A 24188-nucleotide genomic window follows, 5' to 3' on the forward strand; every position below is an offset into this window, starting at 1 on the left:
TTTTGATTTATGACTCAGCACTTCAGTCTCAAACATCTGCTATTATTTCATCAGCCACAAGTATGTTTAATGTGACATTATAACGAGATTTATGTTTGTTATTTAGCTACAGAGGAAATGCAAAGTACGATTTTTCATTATTATTACAGAATATTAGTTATATTTCACATTTATAAGAGAACACAGCATAGCTCAGTTTAACTTAATCAAGTGATTAAACATTATATATATTTTTAACTATTTAAAGTTAATTAAATTGATATTTAATACAATAAATATATTACAATATGTATTAAGTATGCATGTTTTTTACACACTTTGTTTTAGAAAAATGTTGATTTATTTTCAAGATAAGATATTTCCTGACAGAGTCTACAGAGATGTTTTGAAAGGACTACTTTTAATATTGTCATGGTTTATAACGCAGAAAACAACCTAGAATCTAAGTTATAGTATAAATTCTTATAAAATAGGTAATCTATTACTAATATAACAATAAAAGTTATCCTCCAAATGTCAACATTCATGTCCTGTTGAGGGACATTTATTGTTTGCATTGTATGTTATCAAATTGACATTATGGTTTATGATTAGCTGTAGCATATTTAAAATAGGAAGTAGTCGTTTCATAACTTTTCCTAATCTGACAACTGATTACAAAACAAAATGTCAGTTTGATAGCATAACAATACTGATTTGTCAGGAATACACGTTATATATCTGAAGGTAGAAGCAGTGGCGAATAAAGCGACACGTTTGGCCCGCAGTGTGTGAAGATGAAGATAAAGATGATGTAACTTCAACAACAAAGACACTCTTCAGTCATATTTACATATTCATCTGCCCGCTCATTAAATATTCATTAGCCGTCTCCATTCACGCGGAGCGGCCTGGGCGGGGTTTACTCCGAGGGGCGGGTCAAATGCAAATGAGCGAAGCGCCTCTGCTCATCGACGTACAATCAGGCCACGCTCAAGCGAGCGCTCTGATTGGTCGACAGCGCCCGATCTTACGACGGCCGTCGCCGAGCGCGAACCAATCAGAGGAGCGAGCGCTGTTTGCGAATGACGTCAATGCCGGAGCGCAAGATGGCCGCGTTCGGTCGGTAAAGCGCTCGAGCGACACCGGAACCGGAGAAACGGCGGATGCTGTGAGACATTTACCGCGACAGAGAGAATGGACGCCGCAGAGTTCATGGACACTATGGACCCGAGCCTGTCCGAGCTGGGCGACGAGTTCACGCTGGGAGACATCGACGGTGAGCGATGAGGAAGATGAGGATGAGGATGAGGCTCATAAACACATAAACAACACCGATGTGCTGCCTGTGTGTTTATGATACTGAGCGTGTTTGATCAGAGCAGAGCTCAGTGTTATTGTGCTGTCTGTAGGAACTCATAATACACTGCTATTATGAATACTAGCTCCTAACGGCTTCAGGAACCAGATTCAGCTCGGATAGTTTAGTTCAGAGTGTAGATAAACTAGAGTGGGTTTACTGTAAAGATGCATGTGATTGAGATGATTTCATCACTGGTATTATCATAAGTGTGTCAGTTTGAACATCACTGTAATAAATGAAGGAATGTAACGTTAGCCTGATAACACCAGTGTAGTTATTATTAGTGCTCTTATTGGTGTCTTTATTGTTGTTATTAGTGGTCGCTTTATTGCTTTTATTAGCAGTGTTTTGTTATTGTGTTATTAGTGTTTTAATAGTCTTATTTGTGCTGTTATTGGTGTTTCTAGGGTTATTTGTGTTTTTGTTAGTCTGAGTGTTGTTATTAGTGTTTTAGTAGTTTTATTTGTGCTGCTATTGGTGTTACTAATTTGTGTTTTTGTTTGTCTGAGTGTTGTTGTTATTGGTGTTTTTAGTGTTGTTGTTGTGTCAGTTGTACAGCAGATCAGAAACACACATGCTGACAGTCCATCGGTCATCAGATGAAATCTCAATCATTCAGACAAACACAAACCAGAGAGCCGTGATCGATTTGTGAACCATCAGTCAATGAAGCCGTCCTGAGATGAGCTGATCTGATCTCACAGCAATCCTCTCTGTCAACACATGACAAATACACACAGACAGACAGACAGACGCTGGAGCTGATGCACTTGTGTGTGTTTTATTTATTTTTATTTTACCTTTTACTTAATCAGGAAGTTTCATTGAGATTTAAAATATTTTCCAAGAGAAACCTGGCCAAGGTAGCAACCATACAGTAAGACAATCCTAAAATACAAGTTCACAATATTTAAACACATCCTCTGAACAAAAACAGTCACACGCTTCCAATGCCACTCTCTTTAATGCTGCCTTTAAATTCACCAGCAGACACGCATTTATCTAGTTTTAGATCTTTTTACAAACTATTCCATGCGCAGGGTGCAGTTTTCCCCAGTTCTGTACGAACTCGAGGTACGTTAAAAAGCAAACACTAGGAAGAGCATGGCTGGTAATTGCCAGAACAAAGACGAGTGCAGAGATGAGCTGGAAGTTTATCTAACATTGCTTTATAAATAAAAATATACCAGTGCTGTTTTCTGCATATAGCTAGTGATGTCCAGCCCGTCCTCTCATATAGAATGCAATGATGAGTACGGGATTTTGCATTTGTAATAAAACGTAATGAAGCATGGTGCACTGAATCAAGGTTTGTTAGATAAACGGGGCCTCATGCATGTATAATATATCACCGTAATCAAGCACAGTTAGGAAGGTAGCTTCTACAAGTTTCTTTTTGGCATTAAAAGTAAAATTATTATATGAATTGAGAGGGTGGAGCGTGTGTGTGTGTGTCAGATCTGAAACTGATCTTCATTATGCAGACCTATCTGAATCATGTTTAAGATGTGTTGTCCCAAGGTTTCGTGGTGAATTAGGTCACTGTTGTGGTATTACTGGTTGGTTTGGTCTGGTGCAAGCGTAGACTGGTTTCATCTGCTGCAGGTGTGACTTTATTGTCATTACTGTAATTACACAATAAACCCGTCAAACCGACACACCGGTGTCTGATACGAGTGTGTGTTATCAGACTTTATCTCTCCGCTCTGACCTTCATCGCATTATCACAGGTCAAAGGTCAGGGTCAGGACTGTGTTAGTTGCTGCCAGACAGCAGTTGACCTTCTTCTAAGCCCCGCCCCTTTCAACTTTATACAGCGTCCTGTAATAATAAACTGGATGTCCGTGAGTGTGATTATCAGTGGTTTGTAATGTGACGTGATGAACTCTGATTGCTGCTGTTTTGAAGGTCAGTGTGTTCGATTGACCCTGACGGGATCTGCTCATCAACACACCGCTGGAGTTATTAATCTCGGTCATATTCAGACGTTAACCTTCACATCTGTGTGCGTTTCTGTGTGTCATTCAGAGATGCTGCAGTTCGTCAGTAATCAGGTGGATTTCCCGGATCTCTTTGAGGATCAGATGGGGGGCGGAGCCGTGGCTCCAGTGAAGCCCCTCCCACAGACGGCCCCCAGCGCCATACTGACGCCCCCACACACGCCCGTACAGACCAGCAGTCACACGCAGATGCAGACGCAGACACAGATGCAGACACAGACACGCACACCGCCGCTGCTGCAGCCGCGACCCCAGCCAATCACACAGGTGAGCCTGACCACACCCCCTTACACATGACCACACCCCCACACGAACACACCCATCACGCTCTGACCACGAATCATCACAAACCCTCTGAACACACACTCTGACAACACCCCCTCATGCTTTGACCGCACCCTTACGACCGCACCTCTCACTCTGAAAACACACTATAGGTGTGTTCGACTTCATGTGGCGCCATGAAAACCGATCGGCGGCTGACTTGAAGCAGTGCATGCCGGTTAAAAACTTGTCCGACTTGAACCGGCGCCGACGCCACGTCACTGTCACATGTGACATCAAAGTACCGCGATAGCCTTTGGAGAGCAGCCGGCTGACTCAGCTGGAGCAGTTTCTCCAGAGCGACTGCGGGAGCGCTGATGACCACACAGCTGTTTCACGATTGGCCAAATTCACCACATGACAACAATGACGTGTGTTTCTAACATCTTCAATTCCAATACAGCTCACAAATATTATTTTACTGGGAAAATATCACAATCGTGTGAAACAATGGACTAGAGCTAAGCCAAACTTTGAACATTTTATAAAAGAGATTAAACAATATGGTACTACTTTAGATAAAATTAAGAACAAAAAAGCAAGAAAGACCTATGAAGCTTTTTGTTACTTTAAATTGTTGTAATTTTACCCCTGGCATGAATTGTTTCACTTTACATATTCTCATGAATGTTTATTTGTTTTTGTACTTGTTGTGAGTTGTATATGCTTGTACAAACCTTTGTATATAAGTTTTGCATAATAATAAAAACAAATACTGCCCACAAATCTGTTTTTAGAACAATAAAAGCTTTTTTACTGTATAGTCACAATGTTATATTGAGTCACATTTAATAAAAAAACACTGATAAAAGCAAATATACCCCCACTTTATTGGTATTTAAATAGTATATGTTTATGTTGAACTTTATTCTTGAACAGATGGCCCTGTATTAAGCAGCATATAAAAAGTGTTTCTGTTGCTCATGAAAACATTTCTGAAACGTCTGTGCATTTGACAAATATAGCATGTTATTCACTTCATCTGTGATTTAAGAGTATGCAAACACTGCGAGAGCATCACTACCAGGAGCAGAAAGTCTCCGCTTTCAATTCCGCCCCCGACTGCAAGCGGCGCTGCATGAAGTCGAACACACCTTCTGACAACACCCCCTCATGCTCTGACCACACCCTCTTACTCATGACCACACCCCTTACTCTGAACACACACTCTGACAATGCCCCCTCACGTTCTGACCACACCCCCTCACTCTTTGGCCACACCCCTTGCACTGACCATGCTCACAGGCTTTAATCACACCCCCTTGTGTGTCTGGATTCGGTGATTTTATGCATATTTTGGTTTGACTCAGTCACTCCTGACGCAGACGCAGACGTTCCCCATGCAGACGCTGGCGGTGCAGACTCCAGCGCAGCCGCAGACGGTGATGATGACCACCACGCCGTCACACCGATTCATCCAGAACCAGGTGATCTGTCAACAGAACCCCGGCGCCGGCTTCCAGGGTGAGACTCGTGCACACACACACTGACATATGGACAAAAAATGATATCTCCATGTTTTCTGAGATTTTATCAGTAACAATACTTATGATATTTAGCTGAGTGTGTTATTGTGCTGATATTTTTATTTATTTTTTTCCTTTTATACCTTTTGATTTTTACCTTTTTTATACATTTGAGCTGTTACCAAGCAATTAAAATCAGTATCAACAAAAATGCAGAGGAAACACAGAAGCTGTGTCTGAAGTGGCATTTAGATGTATTTACACACTGTTTAATGCAGGACATGAATGCATTTAACCTGCAAGTATAAATGCATAAATAATGTTTTGATATTTTAAACCTAAAACATTCAACATTGATATTTGAAATTACAAAGAACATTAAAAGATACTTTAAATGTGAAATTAAAACCACCTGCAGGTGGCAGCAAGTCACTGTTAATAAGTGTTAATTATTCTTGTTGGCGAAATAGAGCAAAAACAGGCAATATGGTGTCTAAATCATAAGTCTCTTAATATTAACCAGTATCACATTTGTAATGCTGATAGTAATAAAATATGACACGAACTCAGAGTTAAACTGTGTCAGATCATATATTTTGATAATGTCAGATAACTTTGATAGAAAGGTATGTAATGAATTCAGTTGAGTAGCTGTCAGCTGTTAAATTTAAATACACAATTAGATAATACCAATTTAGCTCAACCAATCACCAAGCAATGCTTAATTTTGTTCAGTCTGTGGTGTAAAAAGGTTGCATTAGCAATTAAAGAAAAACACTTAAGTAATTAATAATAATAATAATTTTTGATCCCAAATTTTACTGCTAGTCCACTGAATGGAGATTTTTTGGGTATAATATGTCACAGTTCACTTTATTTTGCTTCCTCACTTACATTTATGAACTATGTCTGAATAATTTTTGTTTTGACTGAATATGAAATATATACATTCTCTGCCCCATATCTTGAATTTTGTGATCATTTTAAATTAGGGGTGTAACTGTACACGTATTCATACCGGAAATTTTCGGTAGGGGTCTTAAATCGATCCACTATTTCCAGGAAATTCAAACAATAAATGCCATTTTGCCGCTATTTGAGGCGAGACAGATCGCCGTATAGAAGCCTCAGTTCTAACGACAGCGCGGAGCACGATCATCCCTTCATCTTTACTTCTAGTTTTAATGCAAATTAAACATGAATGAACAAATCATGCCTCACATAATCGCTCAATCAGTGTTTCAGTCGCAGAAAGACGTCATTAAAACAGCTTGTAAACAAAATGTCACGCAGCATTTCATTTACCTTAGGCAAGTCATCAGTGTTCGCAGCTCGTTACTTACTAGAGAAATTTTGAGAAATATTACACTATATACTTCATCATATTTCACTTTTAGTTAAAAATAAATAGTAATTGAATTTAACTTTGGGCTCTGTTGTTAATTGTAACCTTACAGTAATGTAAAAGGGCTCCCTATAGTTCATTTATAACCGTTGTGTATGCACAAAACCTGCCCTAAAAGAGTTCTTACGCAAAAGGTGGGATTTATTAAAACAAACTTGACTGGAAAATATGCGCACCTGCACGCAAATTCTGACCCATGCATACGAACTCTTTTTTTCCTCAAGTGAGAAAATTAATAAAGTAAACAAAGATTTTAAACTCTGTTTTCATGCCGATATACATATTTACATTAAATATTATACTCTCATTAGTGGAGATAAGCACTGAAATTACATAGTCATTACGCAGAAGTTAAACCAAAATCAGTCTGTATGAATTTAGACATCATTTGTAGTGGATGTGCTTGAAGAGTGCTATAGGTGCACAATAATTCATATTTAAACTAAACTGCAGATCTAATGTGATATGTTACGAGAAAATATTTTCGTAGCAAGAACATTGATCACTTTGATATTATGGCGGACACTGCTGGATTCAGTGTTCGGACGGTACATTGTCCGGTTTAAATAGGTTAAAACCGCAGCTGCACGGAGGTGTTGATGTCGTGTGAAGAAGGATACAACTTGAAGAAAACAAGATTTGCACGTTTCCATTTTTAAATACTTCATCAGTGATGTGCCGAGTCGGACAATTGTATTTACACCACAATATTATAGATGATGTTCACCTTATCAGCCAAGCTGCATAAATTTCATTTGATTTGAATTGTTTAAAACAATTGCAGTACTATTTGGCCAGTCTTAAAGAATGTGATCAACTCTATTCGAAAATATTTATCTGAGAAACAGTATTTTAAACAGGTTTTTTTTTTTTTTTTTATATATTTATTCTAAAACATAACAAGGATATTGGATTTTATCAATAAAAATAAATGTATGGCACAGATGGCATTTCCAGTATGGTCCGTATTTCATATTTCCTTAATGTCTTGCAGCTTTGATGGCATTAACATGGTGTCACGTGGATGCGAATATGCACAGAAATGATATGCAGATGAGGTTATGCATCATAAAACTAGGCGTTGTAAGCTCCATGTATGGTTATTTCAGGGAGGAGTCGTGGTGGAGATGCACGTACGCACAAGCTTCCCCTGACTGGGATTTATAAAGGGATTTTTGCGCAGGTTCTGGCGTAGGCATGGTTTTTTAAACTTGAAAACTTTTGTGCGTATGTAAAATCTAGCTTTTGTGCCTACATACACTTTTAGGATATTAGTGCTGTCAAAATTAGCGCGTTAATGCAGGCGATTAATTTTTTCATTTTAATGCATTAAAAATATTTTACGCAATTAACGCAGGGGCGGAGCTAGGTTTGGCCACCCCACTCATAACTGCTGCTTCTGTCACTTTTTCTCTTGACAAGAAGTGCATTTATTCAGTCGCAGAACGTCTTTACAGTCACATCAAAGCAGAGATGTTTCAGACTTCAGATGTTTCACGACTCCTGCTCTACTTCACTTCAGTGGCAGGCACTGTGCTCACGACGCATGATCTTCAGTTGCATGCACAAAGGCGCTGTAGCCTGTATGTTTTCATATGAACACGCTAAATAAACTGCGTGCATGGAATGTCGTGATCAGTTAAGTCATGAAGTTACCAAAAATGTGATTAAAGCTGCCATAAAACTGTGCGTGCATGTAATATATTATACTGGTTTTCCAAACTGTCCTGGAGCAGCCCAGCACTGTCTCCCTCATCTAACACACTTGATTCAACTCGTCAGCTCATTAATAGAGACTTTACGACCTGAAGTGGGTCAGAAAAGGTGAAGAAAGTTGAGAGAAAATACGATGCGTGTCAGATCCGCGTCACGTTCAGCAGCAGCAGCAGCTCTTAAAGTAATAGCAGCCAAAACAACCTAATAACCAGCTGCTGTGATTCTGTTCATCAAGAATAAAAGAAAAAGAGGACTTTTATAGCTTTAAGGATTCATCTATATTTAATTTAGAATTTAGTGTTTGATAACTTCAATTTCAATTTCTGTATAGGCCTATTTCTGCTGAAGGACACAGGTAAATATGACATTTATTATAATGGGTTTATGTGAAGATTGTGTTAAGTTCACTTAAATTAGAAGTGTTTTTTAAGTCTAAGAAATGTTAAAATTGATAGCTCTCAATTGTACCGTAATGTTAAATGGCTATAGTCAATGGTTAAATTTTAAGGGGGAAAAAACAATTTTATAGAGACATCAGTAGTATTGGTGTCAGTGATACTGGCCTTCAGTCATTAAAAAGATGCCATTAAACAAATATTAAAAATATACTGTCTTTGTGTTGTTTGTACATCAATTTGAAGATTGATTATTGCATATAAAAGTATATTTAAAGCTTCTAATAAAATGCATTTAAAATAGGGGTGTAACGCTACACAAACATGACGGTTGAGTACGTACCATATAAAAGTATATTTAAAAACTTTAATGTTAGATGGGATTAATCGTGATTAATTTCAGAAAAAATGTGCGATCAATTAGTTAATTTTTTTTTAATCGATTGACAGCACTAATATATATATACCGGTATATATATATAAATGTGTTTAGTTACATTTTAAATTTTAATTGTAATTGAATTTATTTAAAGAAAAAGCAATTTGTTCAGTAAACCATTGTTTAATTATGTGTGTTATATATGTGACCCTGGACCACAAAACCAGTTATAAGGGTCAATATTTTGAATTGAGATCATCTGGAAGCTGAATAAATAATATTTCCATTGATTTATGGTTTGTTAGAATAGCACAATATTTGTCTGAGATACAACTATTTGAAAATCTGGAATCTGAGGGTGCAAAAAAAATCAAAATATTGAGAAAATCACCTTTAAAGTTATTCAAAAGAAGTTCTTAGCAATGCATATTACTAACCAAAAATGCATATTATTAAAAAAGTTTTGATGTATTTACGGTAGTAAATTTACAAAATATCTTCATGGAACATCATCTTTACTTAATTTCCTAATGATTTTTGGCATAAACGAAAAATGGATAATTTTGACCCATACAATGTATTGTTGGCTATTGCTACAAATATGCCTGCGCTGCTTATGACTGCTTTTGTGCTGCAGGGTCACATATGTGAAGAGTTCATTTGCAAAAACCGATAACTCCATTTTTATTTTATTACATTTTTTTCAGAAATCACGTTTTTTTTATTTTTTTTATTGCTCATTCCAAGTAATCAATCAATCAAACTGCAGTTGGGTTGTTTTAAGTAGTAATAACTTTAAAAAAATACAGGTAATTTGCTAAATTAAAGTTCATTGAAAGGTTTTTTTTTTTTTACATATTAAAAGTTTGTTTTATAGCAAAAGCAGATAACTCCACATTTCATGTTTTAGAGTAAAAAAAATAAAATAAAAACACTTTTAATCTCCTCAGATGACAATGTAGATGCCTGACAAACGTTGTTGTTGTGATCATAGATTTATAGATTTTCCCTCACCATTGTTTCAGCTTTTATTTTCCTTTACGCCCTGAAGAAGATATCACAGGTTCATCAAGTTCGTTGAAATTATCCATCCTCGATCACTTTTAGTCAGCTTTGATGAAACTCCTCTCAGCTAGCACATCAAAGTGAAAGCCTTGTCACCTGACCTGAATACAGCGCACTGATTCGCTAAAATGGACTTATCGGCTTCTGTTCACAAACAACAAGGGCACTTGTCGGCTTCTGCTGTAAAACGTGAACTTGCGATGTCTTGAAAGTGGACAAAACCGGCTTTTTTTGACAAATCGTGTTTAGGGATCAGATCACGCTATATATGGATAATAATGCACAGCAATAATTTTTTTAAAGTGGTGTTTATCGGTTTTTGCAAATAAACTCTTCATATATATATATATATATATATATGTATATATGTATGTGTGTATGTGTTTAGTATTTTTTACTCCTGCTGTACCAAAACCATACTGAACTGTGACGTGAAAACCGAGGTACATACTGAACCGTCATGTTTGTGTAGCGTTACACCCCTATTTTAAATGCATTTTAATAGACTGAATCATGCAGTGAACGAACACGCACTAGTCTAACCTACTAGACTTCATCACAAAATGAGGTTTGGTTTTTACGATAAACCCGATAATGCCAAATCGCACATCCTTAAAACAACAGTTAAAATATTATGGCAGACGATATTGCACACACACAGACGCACACACACACACACACACACACACTGATTCAGGTGTGTGCCTCTCTCAGTCCTCCAGCCGCAGGTGCAGAGCATCATGGCGTCTCCGCAGGTGCAGCAGATGACCATCCAGCACCAGCGTCTGCTGACTCCGTCCGGTCAGACCATCCAGACACTGTCCACCGCGCCGGTCCACACCGTATCACAGCAGGTGCCTGTAGGTCTCTCACACACACACACACACACACACACACTGCACACTAGAGCCACACTATTAAAATCCCGCCGGTCCGTACAGATGTTGATTTATAAAGCTCTAAAAACCTTGCTGACTGATGTTTTAGTGCACTTCCTGCAATTATGGAAAAAATAAAGGGTCTCAATTAAATATGCGCAGTGTCACATGATTAGTGCAGATTGTCACATGACCAGAGCAGTTTATTTACAGTTTGCACCTCGAGAAGATGATGACTGCAAAAGGCTAGTAAAGTATGTTAACATAAAGATATGACAAATATTTTTGGTACACATTATCTTTAAGGTGTCTAGTATTAATATATGAATTCACATATATTCAGTTTTGTTGAGTGTGGTCATAGAATGAGTAAACATCTTGTGACCGGTGGGATAATGGTGAATTCAGGTTTACAATGTCAATCCAGTTGCAGTTGTTAGTGAAAGCTGCACTAAAATGTTGCAATGACAAAATATTGAACTAAAATAAAAGTTCAAATTTTACAAATAAGTTACAATATTGATGTTGTAAGACTGGTAGCACTAATATAAAAATTTATGACATATTTTACAATAAAGTAACATTATGAAATATGTTGATGGTTGTATTCTTTTGTATTTTCGTATTCCTAGCAGCATTGTATAAGAGTTTTTATTAGTGCTGTCAAACGATTAATCACATCCAAAATAAATGTTTTTGTTCACATAATATGTGTGTACTGTGTACATTTATTATGTGTATATATAAATACACACACATACAGTATATATTTTGAAAATATTTACATTTATATTCACATAATTTATATTATAAATAAATATATTTAATATATAAACCAAATATTTTTGCTTAAATATATACATGCATGTGTATATATTTATATATACATATTAAATATACACAGTACACACTCCTATATTATGTGAACAAAAACTTTTATTTTGCATGTGATTAATCGTTTGGCAGCACTAGAACTGTGTCACATATGAGCGAAACATCAGAACTGGGTCAGATTTCTCTGGCACGTAAACCAGGCGTGGGTGTCACGTGTGACGCTGCGCTCTGATTGGTCCTCAGGTGCTGGTGCACCAGCCACAGATCCTGAAGACGGACTCTCTGGTTCTGACCACGCTCAAACCGGACGGGACACAGGTGCTGTCCACTGTCCAGAACCCGCCGGGCATCACCACACTCACGACACCCATCCAGACCACTGCGCTGCAGGTCCCTGTGAGTCACACACACACACACACACACACACACACACACACACACACACACACACACACACACACACACACACACACACACACACACACACACACACACACACACACACACACACACACACACACACACACACACACACACACACACACACACACACACACACACACACACACACACACATCAACCAATCAGGATACACTGACAGAAACATCATAGAAAAGTTTCATTAATGCAGGAGACGATATGTGACTTTGTCAAATATTAAACTGAAAGAGCTTGTATAGTTTTTTATATTGGTACAAATTTTAAAAATACTATTAAATAGTGATATATAGTTTTATTCATTGAAGTTTATGTTATGATTATTTCAATATCTACTCAAAATATTGATAAGCATTTGCTGCTTATATGGCATTAAGTAAGCAAGTAAATAAACTCATTTATTAAAGTATAGGAAATTTCCTTAAATATATTTTAGTATAACATTTCATTAAATTATTTAATATAAAATTTCATGAAGTGTTTAGATTTTCAGTAAAATATTGTTCTGAAAGATCTCACAATTGCTATATTTTATTATCATAATATGTGACCCTGTATTTGTAGCAATAGCCAAAAATACATTTTTCTTTTATGCCAAAAATCATTAGGATATTTGCCATGATAATAGCCCTTAAAACATATTTTCTAAAAATATTTTTATGCATTAATATATCACTCTCTTACACAGACGCTAATGAGCAGCAACATTCTGACCACCGTTCCCATGGTGATGGGGGGCGGAGACAAGCTGCCAATCAAACAGCTCTCCTCAGGCACCGCCCACACGGGGGGCGGGGCCAGGGTGAGCATGGAGCAGAGCTTGGCCATTACCACGGGAACGGGAGGAGTCGTGAAGGAGGGCGAGAGACGAACAACACACAACATCATCGAGAAGCGCTACCGATCGTCGATCAACGACAAGATCCTGGAGCTGCGCGACCTGGTGATGGGCAGCGACGCCAAGGTGAGTGCGCCGCACTGCATGCTGGGACACCTGGAGCTCAGGCGACTGTCTGACGGTCTGTTTGATGTGATGTGATTGACAGATGCACAAGTCTGGCGTTCTGCGCAAAGCCATCGACTACATCAAATACCTGCAGCAGGTGAACCACAAACTCCGGCAGGAGAACCTAACGCTCAAGATGGCCAATCACAAGAACAGTGAGTCACATGACCTCCCCGGCCGCCCAATCAGACGCCTCTGCTTCTTTTCCCAGCTCAACTTTGTTTTTCTTAAATTCAGTGTAGTCTTTTTAAGAAGTTTAATAATTAAAAAGCAAGTCTAATCAATTGAATTCATGAAACTTTAAAGGGATCATATGATGATTTTTTTAAAGATCATTATTTTGTGTATTTGGTGTAACAGAATATCTTGACATGCTTTAATGTTCAAAAAACACATTATTTTTCAAATACTGTACATTATTGTGGGTCCTCTATGTCCCGCCTCTCTCAAACACTGAAACACTGATTGAGCGATTACATGAGACAGGATACGGATTGTAAAGTTGTACTCTTTCTTTTAACTTACCTTCGGATGTTTGGTCATGTTTATTTTGTGCTGAAACTGGTATTAAAGCGGAGGAGATGATCAGGTCACATACGCTACACGCTGCCGTGTCTGTTGAACTGAGGCGCTCTAGTGATCGGTCACTCCACATTAAACAGCGCCAAAACGGCATTTATTGATTGAATACTGCAATTTAATGGACATAATTTGAAATCTGAGACTTTGTTCCATATTAAAAGTACCAAAGCACAATGCTTATTGCGATATATTGGATGGGAGGTGCCCTTCAGCGTTCCGTCCATTAACTGAAAACAGACTAGACTAATCGATTCTTGGGATTTAAGAATCGATATCGTTACGTAAAAATGAGAATCGATTAATATCGACATATCGATATTTTTTTACCCAGCCCTACATGTGACCCTCTCTCTCTCTCTCTCACACACACAACGCGCAAAACTCCGCATTTGAACAGTCAATAGCAAATACTTAAACTAATAACAAATCATACTTACAGTCGCTGATTCAGAAGCACCAGATCGTCATAGCAAAATCAGAATTACCTCCTCTCCTAGGTTCACGAAACGGTCGTCCATAAAATGCATTGCACAAATTCGAACATCTGGGTTGTGTGGCCAAGTATGGTGTCACATAATTGCTCTGCATTTATCCCATCCTAAGTGCACACACACACAGCCCGGGGAGCAGTTGGGGGTTCGGTGCCTTGCTCAAGGGTCTCACCTCAGTCGTGTTATTGAAGGTGGAGAGAGCGCTGTACAATTCATGCCGGACCTGAGACTCGAACCTGCAACCTTTGGGTTACAAGTCCGACTCTCTAACCATTAGGCCACGACTGCCCTTAATGATTAAGTAATCTTAATGATTCAGATTTTGCCTAGCGTCTCCCTGACGCGGCTGCATCAACACTACTGCGGTTACTGAAACCACGCCTTCTTTCTTTCTGTGAACATTTGGGCGGTGTTACGCAAATATTTCCACATCGTGACGTAGACGTGGGGGCATGTTTGAATGAGCCGTTTTAGGGGGGCGTGGCAGAGTCTTAACTTTATAAAGAATATCTCTTTGATTTTGAGACTTTAGTCTTTGCAACTTCAGGGATCTTATCTATGTACAATCAGCTTGTAACACTCCAAAGAGAAAGCAAAACTTGAAATCGCATCATATCCCTTTAATAATTTAATAATTTATTTAAAAAAAAAATTAACAATAAGAAATACTTATGAAATTATTTTTTCCTCAAATGTTAATAGATTTTTTTTTCCGAAATTCTGTTTTCAATTTAAAGTAGTGTTATTTTAATATAATTGATACACTGTTATATTTTTGTAATAGCTTTTTTTAAATAGTTTCTATTACCTATCTGTTTTCACTTTAATTTTAATTAAAGTTTTATTGTTATTATTATTGTTTTACATTTATTTTGGTTCAATTAAATTTTAATCATCAAAAAGCATGTATAATTTATTTAGTTATTAAAACTGTTAGAATTTAATAATGTATTACAATTTATATTACAATGTATTAGTTTATTACAGTTTTAATAATATTTTTTATTTTCCCCTAAATTCTGTGTTGCCTGTTTTAATTTGTGTTTTTGACTTAATATAAAATCTTAAAATCTTATCAATTTATTTTATATTTTTAAATGTGATCAAATCAAATGCTGGACAACAGAGGTTTTGTAAGTCAAAACATGGATAAAAATCTTGTGATAACCATAAATAAAATATTTTAATGTACTATTATTATATACTATTAAAAATTCATTGTTAATAATATTCATGTTGCAATTTGAGTTTGATTTAATTGTTCAACCTTATGTTTGATTTATAAATGTATTCAAATTTAATAAGTAATTTATAAAATGTGACCCAGGACCACAAAACCAGTCTTAAGTCGCGGGGGTATATTTGTAGCAATAGCCAAAAATACATTGTGTGGGTCAAAATTATAGATTTTTCTTTTATGCCAGAAATAATCAGGATATTAAGTAAAGATCATGTTCCATGAAGATATTTTATAAATGTCTTACCGTAAATGTATAAAAACTTAATTTTTGATTAGTAATACGCATTGCTAAGAACTTAATTTGGACAACTTTAAAGGTGATTTTCTCAATATTTTGATTTTTTTGCACCCTCAGATTCCAGATTTTCAAATAGTTGTATCTCAGACAAATATTGTCCGATCCTAACAAACCATACATCAATGGAAAGCTTATTTATTCAGCTTTCTCAAATACCCTTATGACTGGTTTTGTGGTCCAGGGTCACAAATGAATGCATTTATGCATTTTCCAAAGTGACTTGCATTGTTTTAAGGTATACGTTTTATTAGTTAAATGAAGTTATTATTAATAATTATTTAACTTGCATCAAATAATTACCTTATTAATATTAATCTTGCTTTGTGCACTAAACTTGGTTTTGATGGCTGGTTTCACGGTTGTGTCCTGTATCTGTCTGTCTCTCGTAGAGTCGGTGTGCCTCTCTGATGATGTGGATCTGAAGCCGGAGATGGCCTTTATTTCTCCTCCTCCGTCAGATTCTGGCTCCAGCTCTCCTCCTCAGCTCTCGCCCTTCTGCATCGACTCGGAGCCGGGCAGCCCGCTGCTGGAGCACGAGACGGTGAGAGACACAGGCCCCGCCCCCTCGTTTCATATTCAAAACAGAGCACAGGCGTCAGTCTGATCTGATACAGGCCCCACCCCCTCGTTTCATATTCAAAACAGCACAGACTCAATCCCCTCATTTCATATTCATGTCAGAGCACAGACTCCACCCTCTTTTCATATTCAAACAAGACCACAGGCTCCACAGATCCCGCCCCCTTACTACATAATCAAAACAGTGCACAGTCCACCTTCTCATGTCATATACAAATAAGAGCACAGGCTCCAGCTCCTCATTTCATATGCATATCAGACCACCTTATGAATTGAGAGGGTGGAGCCTGTGCTTGGATTTGAATATGAGAGGCTTTAAAATTCAAACACAGGCTCCACCTTTTCAATTCATAAACTAATCCGAGCACAGATTCCACACCCTTATTCCATATTCATGTCGCAGCACAGACTCCGCCCCCTTACTTCATATTCATGTCAGGGCAGGGCTATGATTCATGGCACAGGCTCCGCCCACATGCTGTAATATGAGCGCAGTCATGAATCTGATCTGTGTGTGTGTTGCAGGTGAAGAGCGAGCCGGACTCTCCGGCGTCGGTGGGAGTGATGGACCGCTCTCGTCTGCTGCTCTGCACACTCACCTTCCTCTGTCTGTCGCTCAACCCTCTTCCGTCTCTGCTGGGGTCCGAGGAGAGCGTCGGGCTGGCGGCTGCGCACGGTTCCTCGCGCTCGCTCTTCTCTCTGCCTGCGCAGACGCAGAGCTTCGGTGAGTCACGTGACCCGCTCGCACCAATCACACGAGCCGGCCAGCCGCTCTGCCGCTAACCTCACCTGTGTGTGTGTGTATGTGTCTGTCAGGGGCGTGGCTGTGGTGCGTGTTGCCATGGTTCCTGGTGTGGGTCCTGAGCGGAGTGGGTGTGGTCTGGGGGTGTGTCCGAGTGCTGTACCTGTGGGAGCCGGTCACGCCCCTTCACTCGCCAACATCGGTCAGATTCTGGAGACACCGGAAACAAGCAGAGCTGCAGCTCTACCGGGTAAACACACACACACTATATAACACACACACACACACACACATACACTCACACACATACTATATGACACACACTCATATACACACACACACACTGTACTGATCTTGTGTGTGTGTGTGTCTCAGGGTGATTACGCGGCGGCCACGGTCAGTCTGCACACCTGTCTGTCCGTCTTGTCCAGAGTGCTGCCCTCCTCCACCCTCGACATCATCTGCTCGCTCTCCTGGAACCTGATTCGCTACTGTCTGCGGAAACCCGCCCCCCTGGGCTGGCTGGTGCGTCTGGTTGGAGGAAGACACGAGGGGGAGGAGTCACAGACCAGCTCACGTGACGCAGCACTGGTGTACCACCAGCTCAACCAGCTGCAGCTCACAGGTGTGTGTGTGTGTGTCTGTGTGTTTGTGTGAACTTGCTTTTACTACTTTGTGAGGACTAAAAGACTGCACAAACATAGTAAAATTAGGAAAGATTGACTTTGTTGAATGACCACTGTGCTGCGTCCGAACTGACTGCACTGTATTTTATGTATAATCATTTTCTATTCTTAACAGTTTTAATTCATTTTAAAAGTTTTTAAATTCCTTGTTTGTTTTTTTTGTTGTGATTACATAAAATGAAGAAAAATAATCATAAAAAAATATAAAGCACTTTGAATTACCATAGTGTATGAAATGTGCTATATAAATAAACTTGCCTCGCCTGTAGTGAGTGTGTGTTATAATGTGTGTGTGTGTTTCAGGTAAGCTGGAGCAGCGTCCGCTCTGGGGTGTGTGTGTGTCTCTGAGCGCTGTGAATCTGAGCGAGAGCGCGGAGGGGAAGATGCCGGTCGCTCAGCGGATCCAGATCTTTGTGACAGCAGCCATCAGTCTGAGATTTGCGCTGGGGAAACACCTCACCTGTCTGCCTGTGAGCATCACACACACACACACACACACACGTCTGGTTTGCTATCCTTGTGGGGACTCTCCATAGGCGTAATGCTTTTTCTACTGTACAGACCGTATATTCTATTGCCCCACACCAACCGTACACCTAAACCTACCCCTTACAGGAAACTTTCTGCACTTTTATATTTTCAAAAAACTTAATTCCGTGTGATTTATTAGCTTGTTTACCCATGGGGACCTCAATTTAGGTCCCCACCGTGACATGAGTCACCATGAGTCTGTGTGTATTCAGGTTTAAGTCCCCACCTGAATAGAAAAACAGGTACACACCCACCCACACACACACACACACTGTCTCACTCGTCTCGGTAATCTGTGTTGTCAGGGTTACCTGCTGAGCTGTGCTGAGGCTCTGACCTGTCAATCAGACTCTAAGCTCCTCCCAGATTGCCTGCGCTGGATCTTCACGCCGCTGGGCCGCCAGTTCTTCCTGAGCTGTGATTGGTCAGTGAGGCCAGAGAGCAGCGAGCAGATCTTCACGTCTCAGAGAGATGAAGGTAAGACCGAGCGACTGAGTGCTGGCCGTCTGAGCGTCTGGACACAGGACTAACACGTGTGTGTGTGTCTCTAGCGGATCCCATCGCGCAGCTGCACCGCTGCTTCTGTGAGAAGCTCCTGGAGAGAGCCGTGCACACACTGATTGAGCCGCAGAGCAGCAAACATGCTGAGGATGCTGGGTAAAAACACACACACACACATACCTGTTCACATGCTGGATAAAAAACACACACCTAACTTAGTCCACAACTAACTACATCTGCCAAGGGAATACACTACCAGTCAACAGTTTTTGAACAGCAAGATTTTTAATGTTTTTTGAAGAATTCTCTCCTCACCATTTATAAGATCAGGGGACATTTTGGAAATAAATGTATTTATCAAAATTTTGATTAAAATGTGTCAAATCTGCAATATATCAACATAACACCACAGACACTAATAAAGTGCGACACATGAAATTGTCAGAAATTTAGCTAATTTTAAGAAAATGAATAAGAAAGAATGTACTCCCCATGCACCCCTCAGATCACCCAGCACCTGCAGTGAAACATTTTGAAATCACTTGTTGTACCCTACCTCATCGAAAAAAGAAAAATGAAGTCTTCCACTCTGCCTGTGTCAATTTGAGTCTCGTTAAAGATTTAAATCGTCGACTATAATATTTTTTATAAGTGATGAGAGTAATCTTTATGCCATCGTGTTTCTTTGCAGGGAGTTCACGGGTGTTTTGGAGTTCCTGCAGTTGTTGAACAGCTGTACTGAAGACTCCGCCCCCTGCACCGCCCCCTTCCCCGCGCTGGCCAATCAGAGCTCAGCACCAGGTGTGTGTCAGTGCCTCAGCGGTGTGTGTTAATGCGTCCTCACACACTGATGTGTGGTTCTGTCTCGTCTCTGCAGTGAGGGACCCCGTGTGCCGCTGGTGGGCGTCAGTGCTGAAGGCTGCGGTTCATTGGCTGCAGGGTGATGATGCGTCGGTGAGGTCACTGCTGGCGGAGGCGGAGCGGATGCCCAGAGCGCTGCACACACTGGAGTGAGTGTTCACCCGTCTGAGTGTGTGTTCATAGTCACCAAACTCCAGTCTAACCACATGCGTGCGTGTGTGTGCCTGTGCCTGTGCCTGTGTGTGTGTGTGTGTGTGTGTGTGTGTGTGTGTGTGTGTGTGTGTGTGTGCGTGCGTGTGCATGTGTCAGTCACCCGCTGCCGAAGGCCGTTCTGGCGCTGTGTAAGGCTGTACAGATGAGTGTGAGTCCGCAGAAGGGCGAGGGAGTGGTCAGCTGCCTCAGTCACTGCCAGCGCTCCAGCGCTCACCTGCACTACAGTGTGTGTCAGTCACACAACAACACCTGGCTGCACAAGGTACACACCTGCACTGCACTCACACACTCACTTACACTTAAATACACACACTTGCACACTCACTGCACTCTCACTGCGCAAACACACACTCTCACTGCACTCTCACACACACACATACACACACACACACTGCACTTACTTACACACACACACTGCACTCACACACACGTACACACTGTCACTGCACTCACACGGGTGTTTCTCTCGATCCAATCGTCTTCTCTGACTCTCTCAGGGGGTGGAGCTTCTGGTGTGTGACCTCCTGCTGACTCTGAGGACCAGCCTATGGCAGCGTGGAGGCGGGTCTAATGGGGAGCCAGGCCCCGCCCCCGGATCTCAGCTGGCTGGATTCCAGAGGGACCTGAGCTCTCTGCGGAAGCTGGGACAGGCCCACAGGCAGGCCCAGCACAAGGTGACCTTTGACCCCAGCCTGCAGCTGACCTCTGCACTTGACCTTCACATGCTATTAACGGTGTGTGTGTATGATTTTTAGCTGTTCCTGCACGAGACGACGGTCCGACTGATGGCAGGAGCCAGCCCAACACGCACACACCAGCTGCTGCGACACCGAACACACAACTACAGCACAGGTAAATACACACACACACACACACCAGCTGACATCCCATAGGCGTAATGGTTTTTATACTGTACTTACTGTATGTGCTATTGCCCTACACCAACCCTACACCTAAACCTACCCCTTACAGGAGACTTTCTGCTATTTCAGATTTTCAATACACTCCACTCTGTATGATTTATAAGCGTTTTGAAAAGTGGGGACATGGGTCAATGTCCTGAGATGTCACCTTCACCTTGTAATACCTGTCATACCTTTGTTATTATACACATCTATGTCCTGACTTTTCACAAAAACGCGCACACACACACTTTCTGTAGCAGCTGCTGCTGTGTGTTCAGTATGTTGCGCTGACGCTGTGTTTGTGTTGCAGACGGTGACTGTGCTCCAGGCGAGCGCGAGAGGGCTCATGCTATTCTGCTAGCGTGTCGTCACCTGCCTCTGCCACTGCTAACGCCACCGGGTCACAGAGCTCGCCTTCTGGCTGAAGCCAAACGCACGCTGGAGCGAGTCGGAGACCGCAGATCCCTGCAGGATTGCCAGCAGATACTGCTGCGGCTCGGAGGAGGAACCACCATCGCTGCCACATAACACACACACACACACACACACACACAGAGATACTGCTGCAGCTCGGTGGAGGAACTACCATCGCGGCCACATAACACACACACAGATACTGCTGCAGCTCGGAGGAGGAACTACCATCGCGGCCACATAACACACACACAGATACTGCTGCAGCTCGGAGGAGGAACTACCATCGCGGCCACATAACACACACACAGATACTGCTGCAGCTCGGAGGAGGAACTACCATCGCGGCCACATAACACACACACACACACTTACTGAATCTTCTTCAGCTGTATGTTAGTCATGATCATGTTAATATTAGGTGTATATTAGTTCATCCTGAATACTCGCACACGCACACGCACACACACACACACGGTTCATTTAGATCTACTGCAACAGCTAGTAAATAAACTGCTCATGTGTCTGCAGCTACCTCACAAACACACACACACAAACACACACACGCATGTTGTACAGAACTGTGTCTTAAAGACCAAAGTCTTCTAGCGCTAGTGAGACACACGAGGGTATTATATAATTATTATTTCACATGACGACCTTAACGCTTCATCATGTGCAATTACTTCAGATTTAGTTTCTGATGTTTGTTTTATTTTGCTTTGGTAGTTTGTCTTTATTCTTTATTTTTGAATATATGACAGCGTGACTTTTATTATGAGAGCACATGATCAGCAATGAGCTGTTAATGCAGAAAAAGCATTGAAAATGAGCGTGTATTATTTGCTGTTTTTAATAATTTAATCTAAAGTTTCTGGTTGTGTTTTAATATCTAATTGTAATAACTCTCTCTGCAGCTCCGTCACATGCACTCTTTCTGCTCTCACTCTTGCGTTCACGTGTTTGTCTGAATTTCTACATTTTCTGAATTTTTTTTTGTAATAAAACTGCAGATGCCGTTGAAGAACCATCTTGTGTTTGTGTGCAGTTCATTTAACACAATACAATTATAACATATATGCTTAAGTTTTCACTCCTTTGGGTTCACAGACTTGAACCGAAGCTCAATAATAATGTCCCCCCATCAATCAATGTCATTTTATCTGGCAGTTTTTATTAGTTTTGATGTTTCTGATCACAATCAGAAAGTGTGTTACACAAATCATAACTTGAAGTTAAAACTCAATTTTCTCTTCTGCGTGGATGTATTTCTTATATCAGCATGAAGTGGGCCACATTTATAAGTGCATTTAAAAGTCCTTCAAGGTATCTTGTAGGGGTGAGGTTTCCAAGTCACAACATCTAAGTCAAGTCACCTTTATTTATATAGCACTTTTAACAATACAGATTGTGTCAAAGCACTTAACAGTATCAAATTGGAGGATAGAGTGTCAGTAATGTATAATGATAAGATTAAACACTCAATTTTCAGTTAAAGGCATTTCATTATTGAATTCAGAGATGTCATTGTTAGCTCAGTTTAGTTTAAATATTATCTGCAATCAAATCGACGATAATCTAACTACTGGGGTGCCTCAGGGCTCAGTTCTTGGACCACTTCTCTGTCTACATGGCATCACTAGGTTCTGTCATTCAGAAACATGGCTTTTCATATCACTGCTGTGTTGATGACACTCAACTCTACCTCTCATTCCATCCTGATGATCCGACGATAACTGCTCGCATCTCAGCTTGCCTAACAGACATTTCTTGCTGGATGATGGACCATCACCTTCAACTCAACCTTGCCAAGACAGAACTGCTTGTCATCAAACCCTTCACACTTTCACCATCCAGTTAGGCTCATCAACCATAACTCCTTCAAAAACAGCCAGAAACCTTGGAGTTGTGATTGATGATCAGCTGACTTTCTCAGATCACATTGCTAAAACTGCCCGGTCCTGCAGATTTGCTTTATACAACATCAAGAAGATCAGGCCCTTTCTCTCGGAACATGCTTCACAACTCCTTGTTCAAGCTCTTGTTCTGTCCAGGCTGGACTATTGCAATGCTCTCTTGGCAGGTCTTCCAACCAGTTCTATCAAACCTTTACAATTAATCCAGAACGCGGCAGCACGATTAATCTTTAATGAGCCGAAAAGAATGCATGTCACACCTCTGTTTATCAATTTGCACTGGCTACCAATAGCTGCTCGCATAAAATTCCAGGCATTAATGTTTGCCTACAAAACCATCTCTGGCTCTGCGTCATTTTACCTAAATTCATTACTTCAGACCTATGTGCCTCTAGGAGTTTGCGTTCTGCAAATAAATTAAATGTTCCCTCCTGGTGGAATGATCTGCCTGTTTTTTTTTTGTTTGTTTTTTTTATTTAAAGAAATTCTAAGCCAGGGGTGTCAAGCTCAGTTCCTGGAGGCCTCAGCTCTGCAGAGTTTAGTTCCAACTTGCACCAACACACAAACCATGCACTTTTCAAATAAGCCTGAAGGACTTGATTAGCTGGATCAGGTGTGTTTAATTAGGGCTGAATCTACAGTGTCCTCCAAAAGTATTGGAACAGTGAAGACAAAATTGCTCTGTTGGCTGTGGAGTCAAGACATTTGCAAATATGATGAAAAGATGAATATGAGACAAAACTACAGAATGTCACATTTTATTATTAGCTGTTTCAACACATACATGTTTTACTAAATAAAAAGAACAGCACTTTTAGAGTTCATCCCACTCATTGATGTGAGCATAAGTATTGGGACAGTTGAACATAAGGCAGATATAAAAGATTAAAAGCTATTATTTAGTTGCAGATCCCTTGCGCACAATCACAGCAATAAGTCAGTGACCCATAGACATCACCAGACTCTTGGTCTCATCCTTTG

The 24188-nt window shown here is 40.3% G+C and overlaps 1 protein-coding gene across 6 annotated transcripts; it reads left to right on the forward strand.

The window, feature by feature from the left end:
• The first annotated feature begins 1041 nt into the window (after window positions 1–1041).
• On the forward strand, window positions 1042–22319 carry srebf2 (sterol regulatory element binding transcription factor 2). 6 transcript variants are annotated; one of them, XM_058768904.1, is made up of 21 exons: window positions 1042–1258; window positions 3371–3609; window positions 4977–5130; window positions 8585–8608; window positions 10807–10952; window positions 12048–12200; window positions 12931–13206; window positions 13289–13403; window positions 16249–16400; window positions 16964–17162; window positions 17255–17430; window positions 17556–17805; window positions 18170–18336; window positions 18703–18874; window positions 18949–19054; window positions 19590–19699; window positions 19776–19908; window positions 20069–20234; window positions 20470–20646; window positions 20728–20824; window positions 21188–22319. In XM_058768904.1, the coding sequence occupies exons 1-21, from the start codon at window positions 1177–1179 to the stop codon at window positions 21403–21405; spliced, it is 3312 nt and encodes a 1103-aa protein (XP_058624887.1). In that variant the 5' UTR covers window positions 1042–1176; the 3' UTR covers window positions 21406–22319. The 6 variants fall into 6 exon arrangements, with proteins under 6 accessions (XP_058624887.1, XP_058624888.1, XP_058624889.1 ...); XM_058768905.1 differs by having other exon boundaries at window positions 10807–10946; XM_058768906.1 differs by having other exon boundaries at window positions 4992–5130.
• The last annotated feature ends 1869 nt before the right edge of the window (window positions 22320–24188 follow it).

Source organism: Onychostoma macrolepis, chromosome 03 (assembly GCF_012432095.1).
Source record: "Onychostoma macrolepis isolate SWU-2019 chromosome 03, ASM1243209v1, whole genome shotgun sequence".
In the NCBI taxonomy this organism is placed as follows: domain Eukaryota; kingdom Metazoa; phylum Chordata; class Actinopteri; order Cypriniformes; family Cyprinidae; genus Onychostoma; species Onychostoma macrolepis.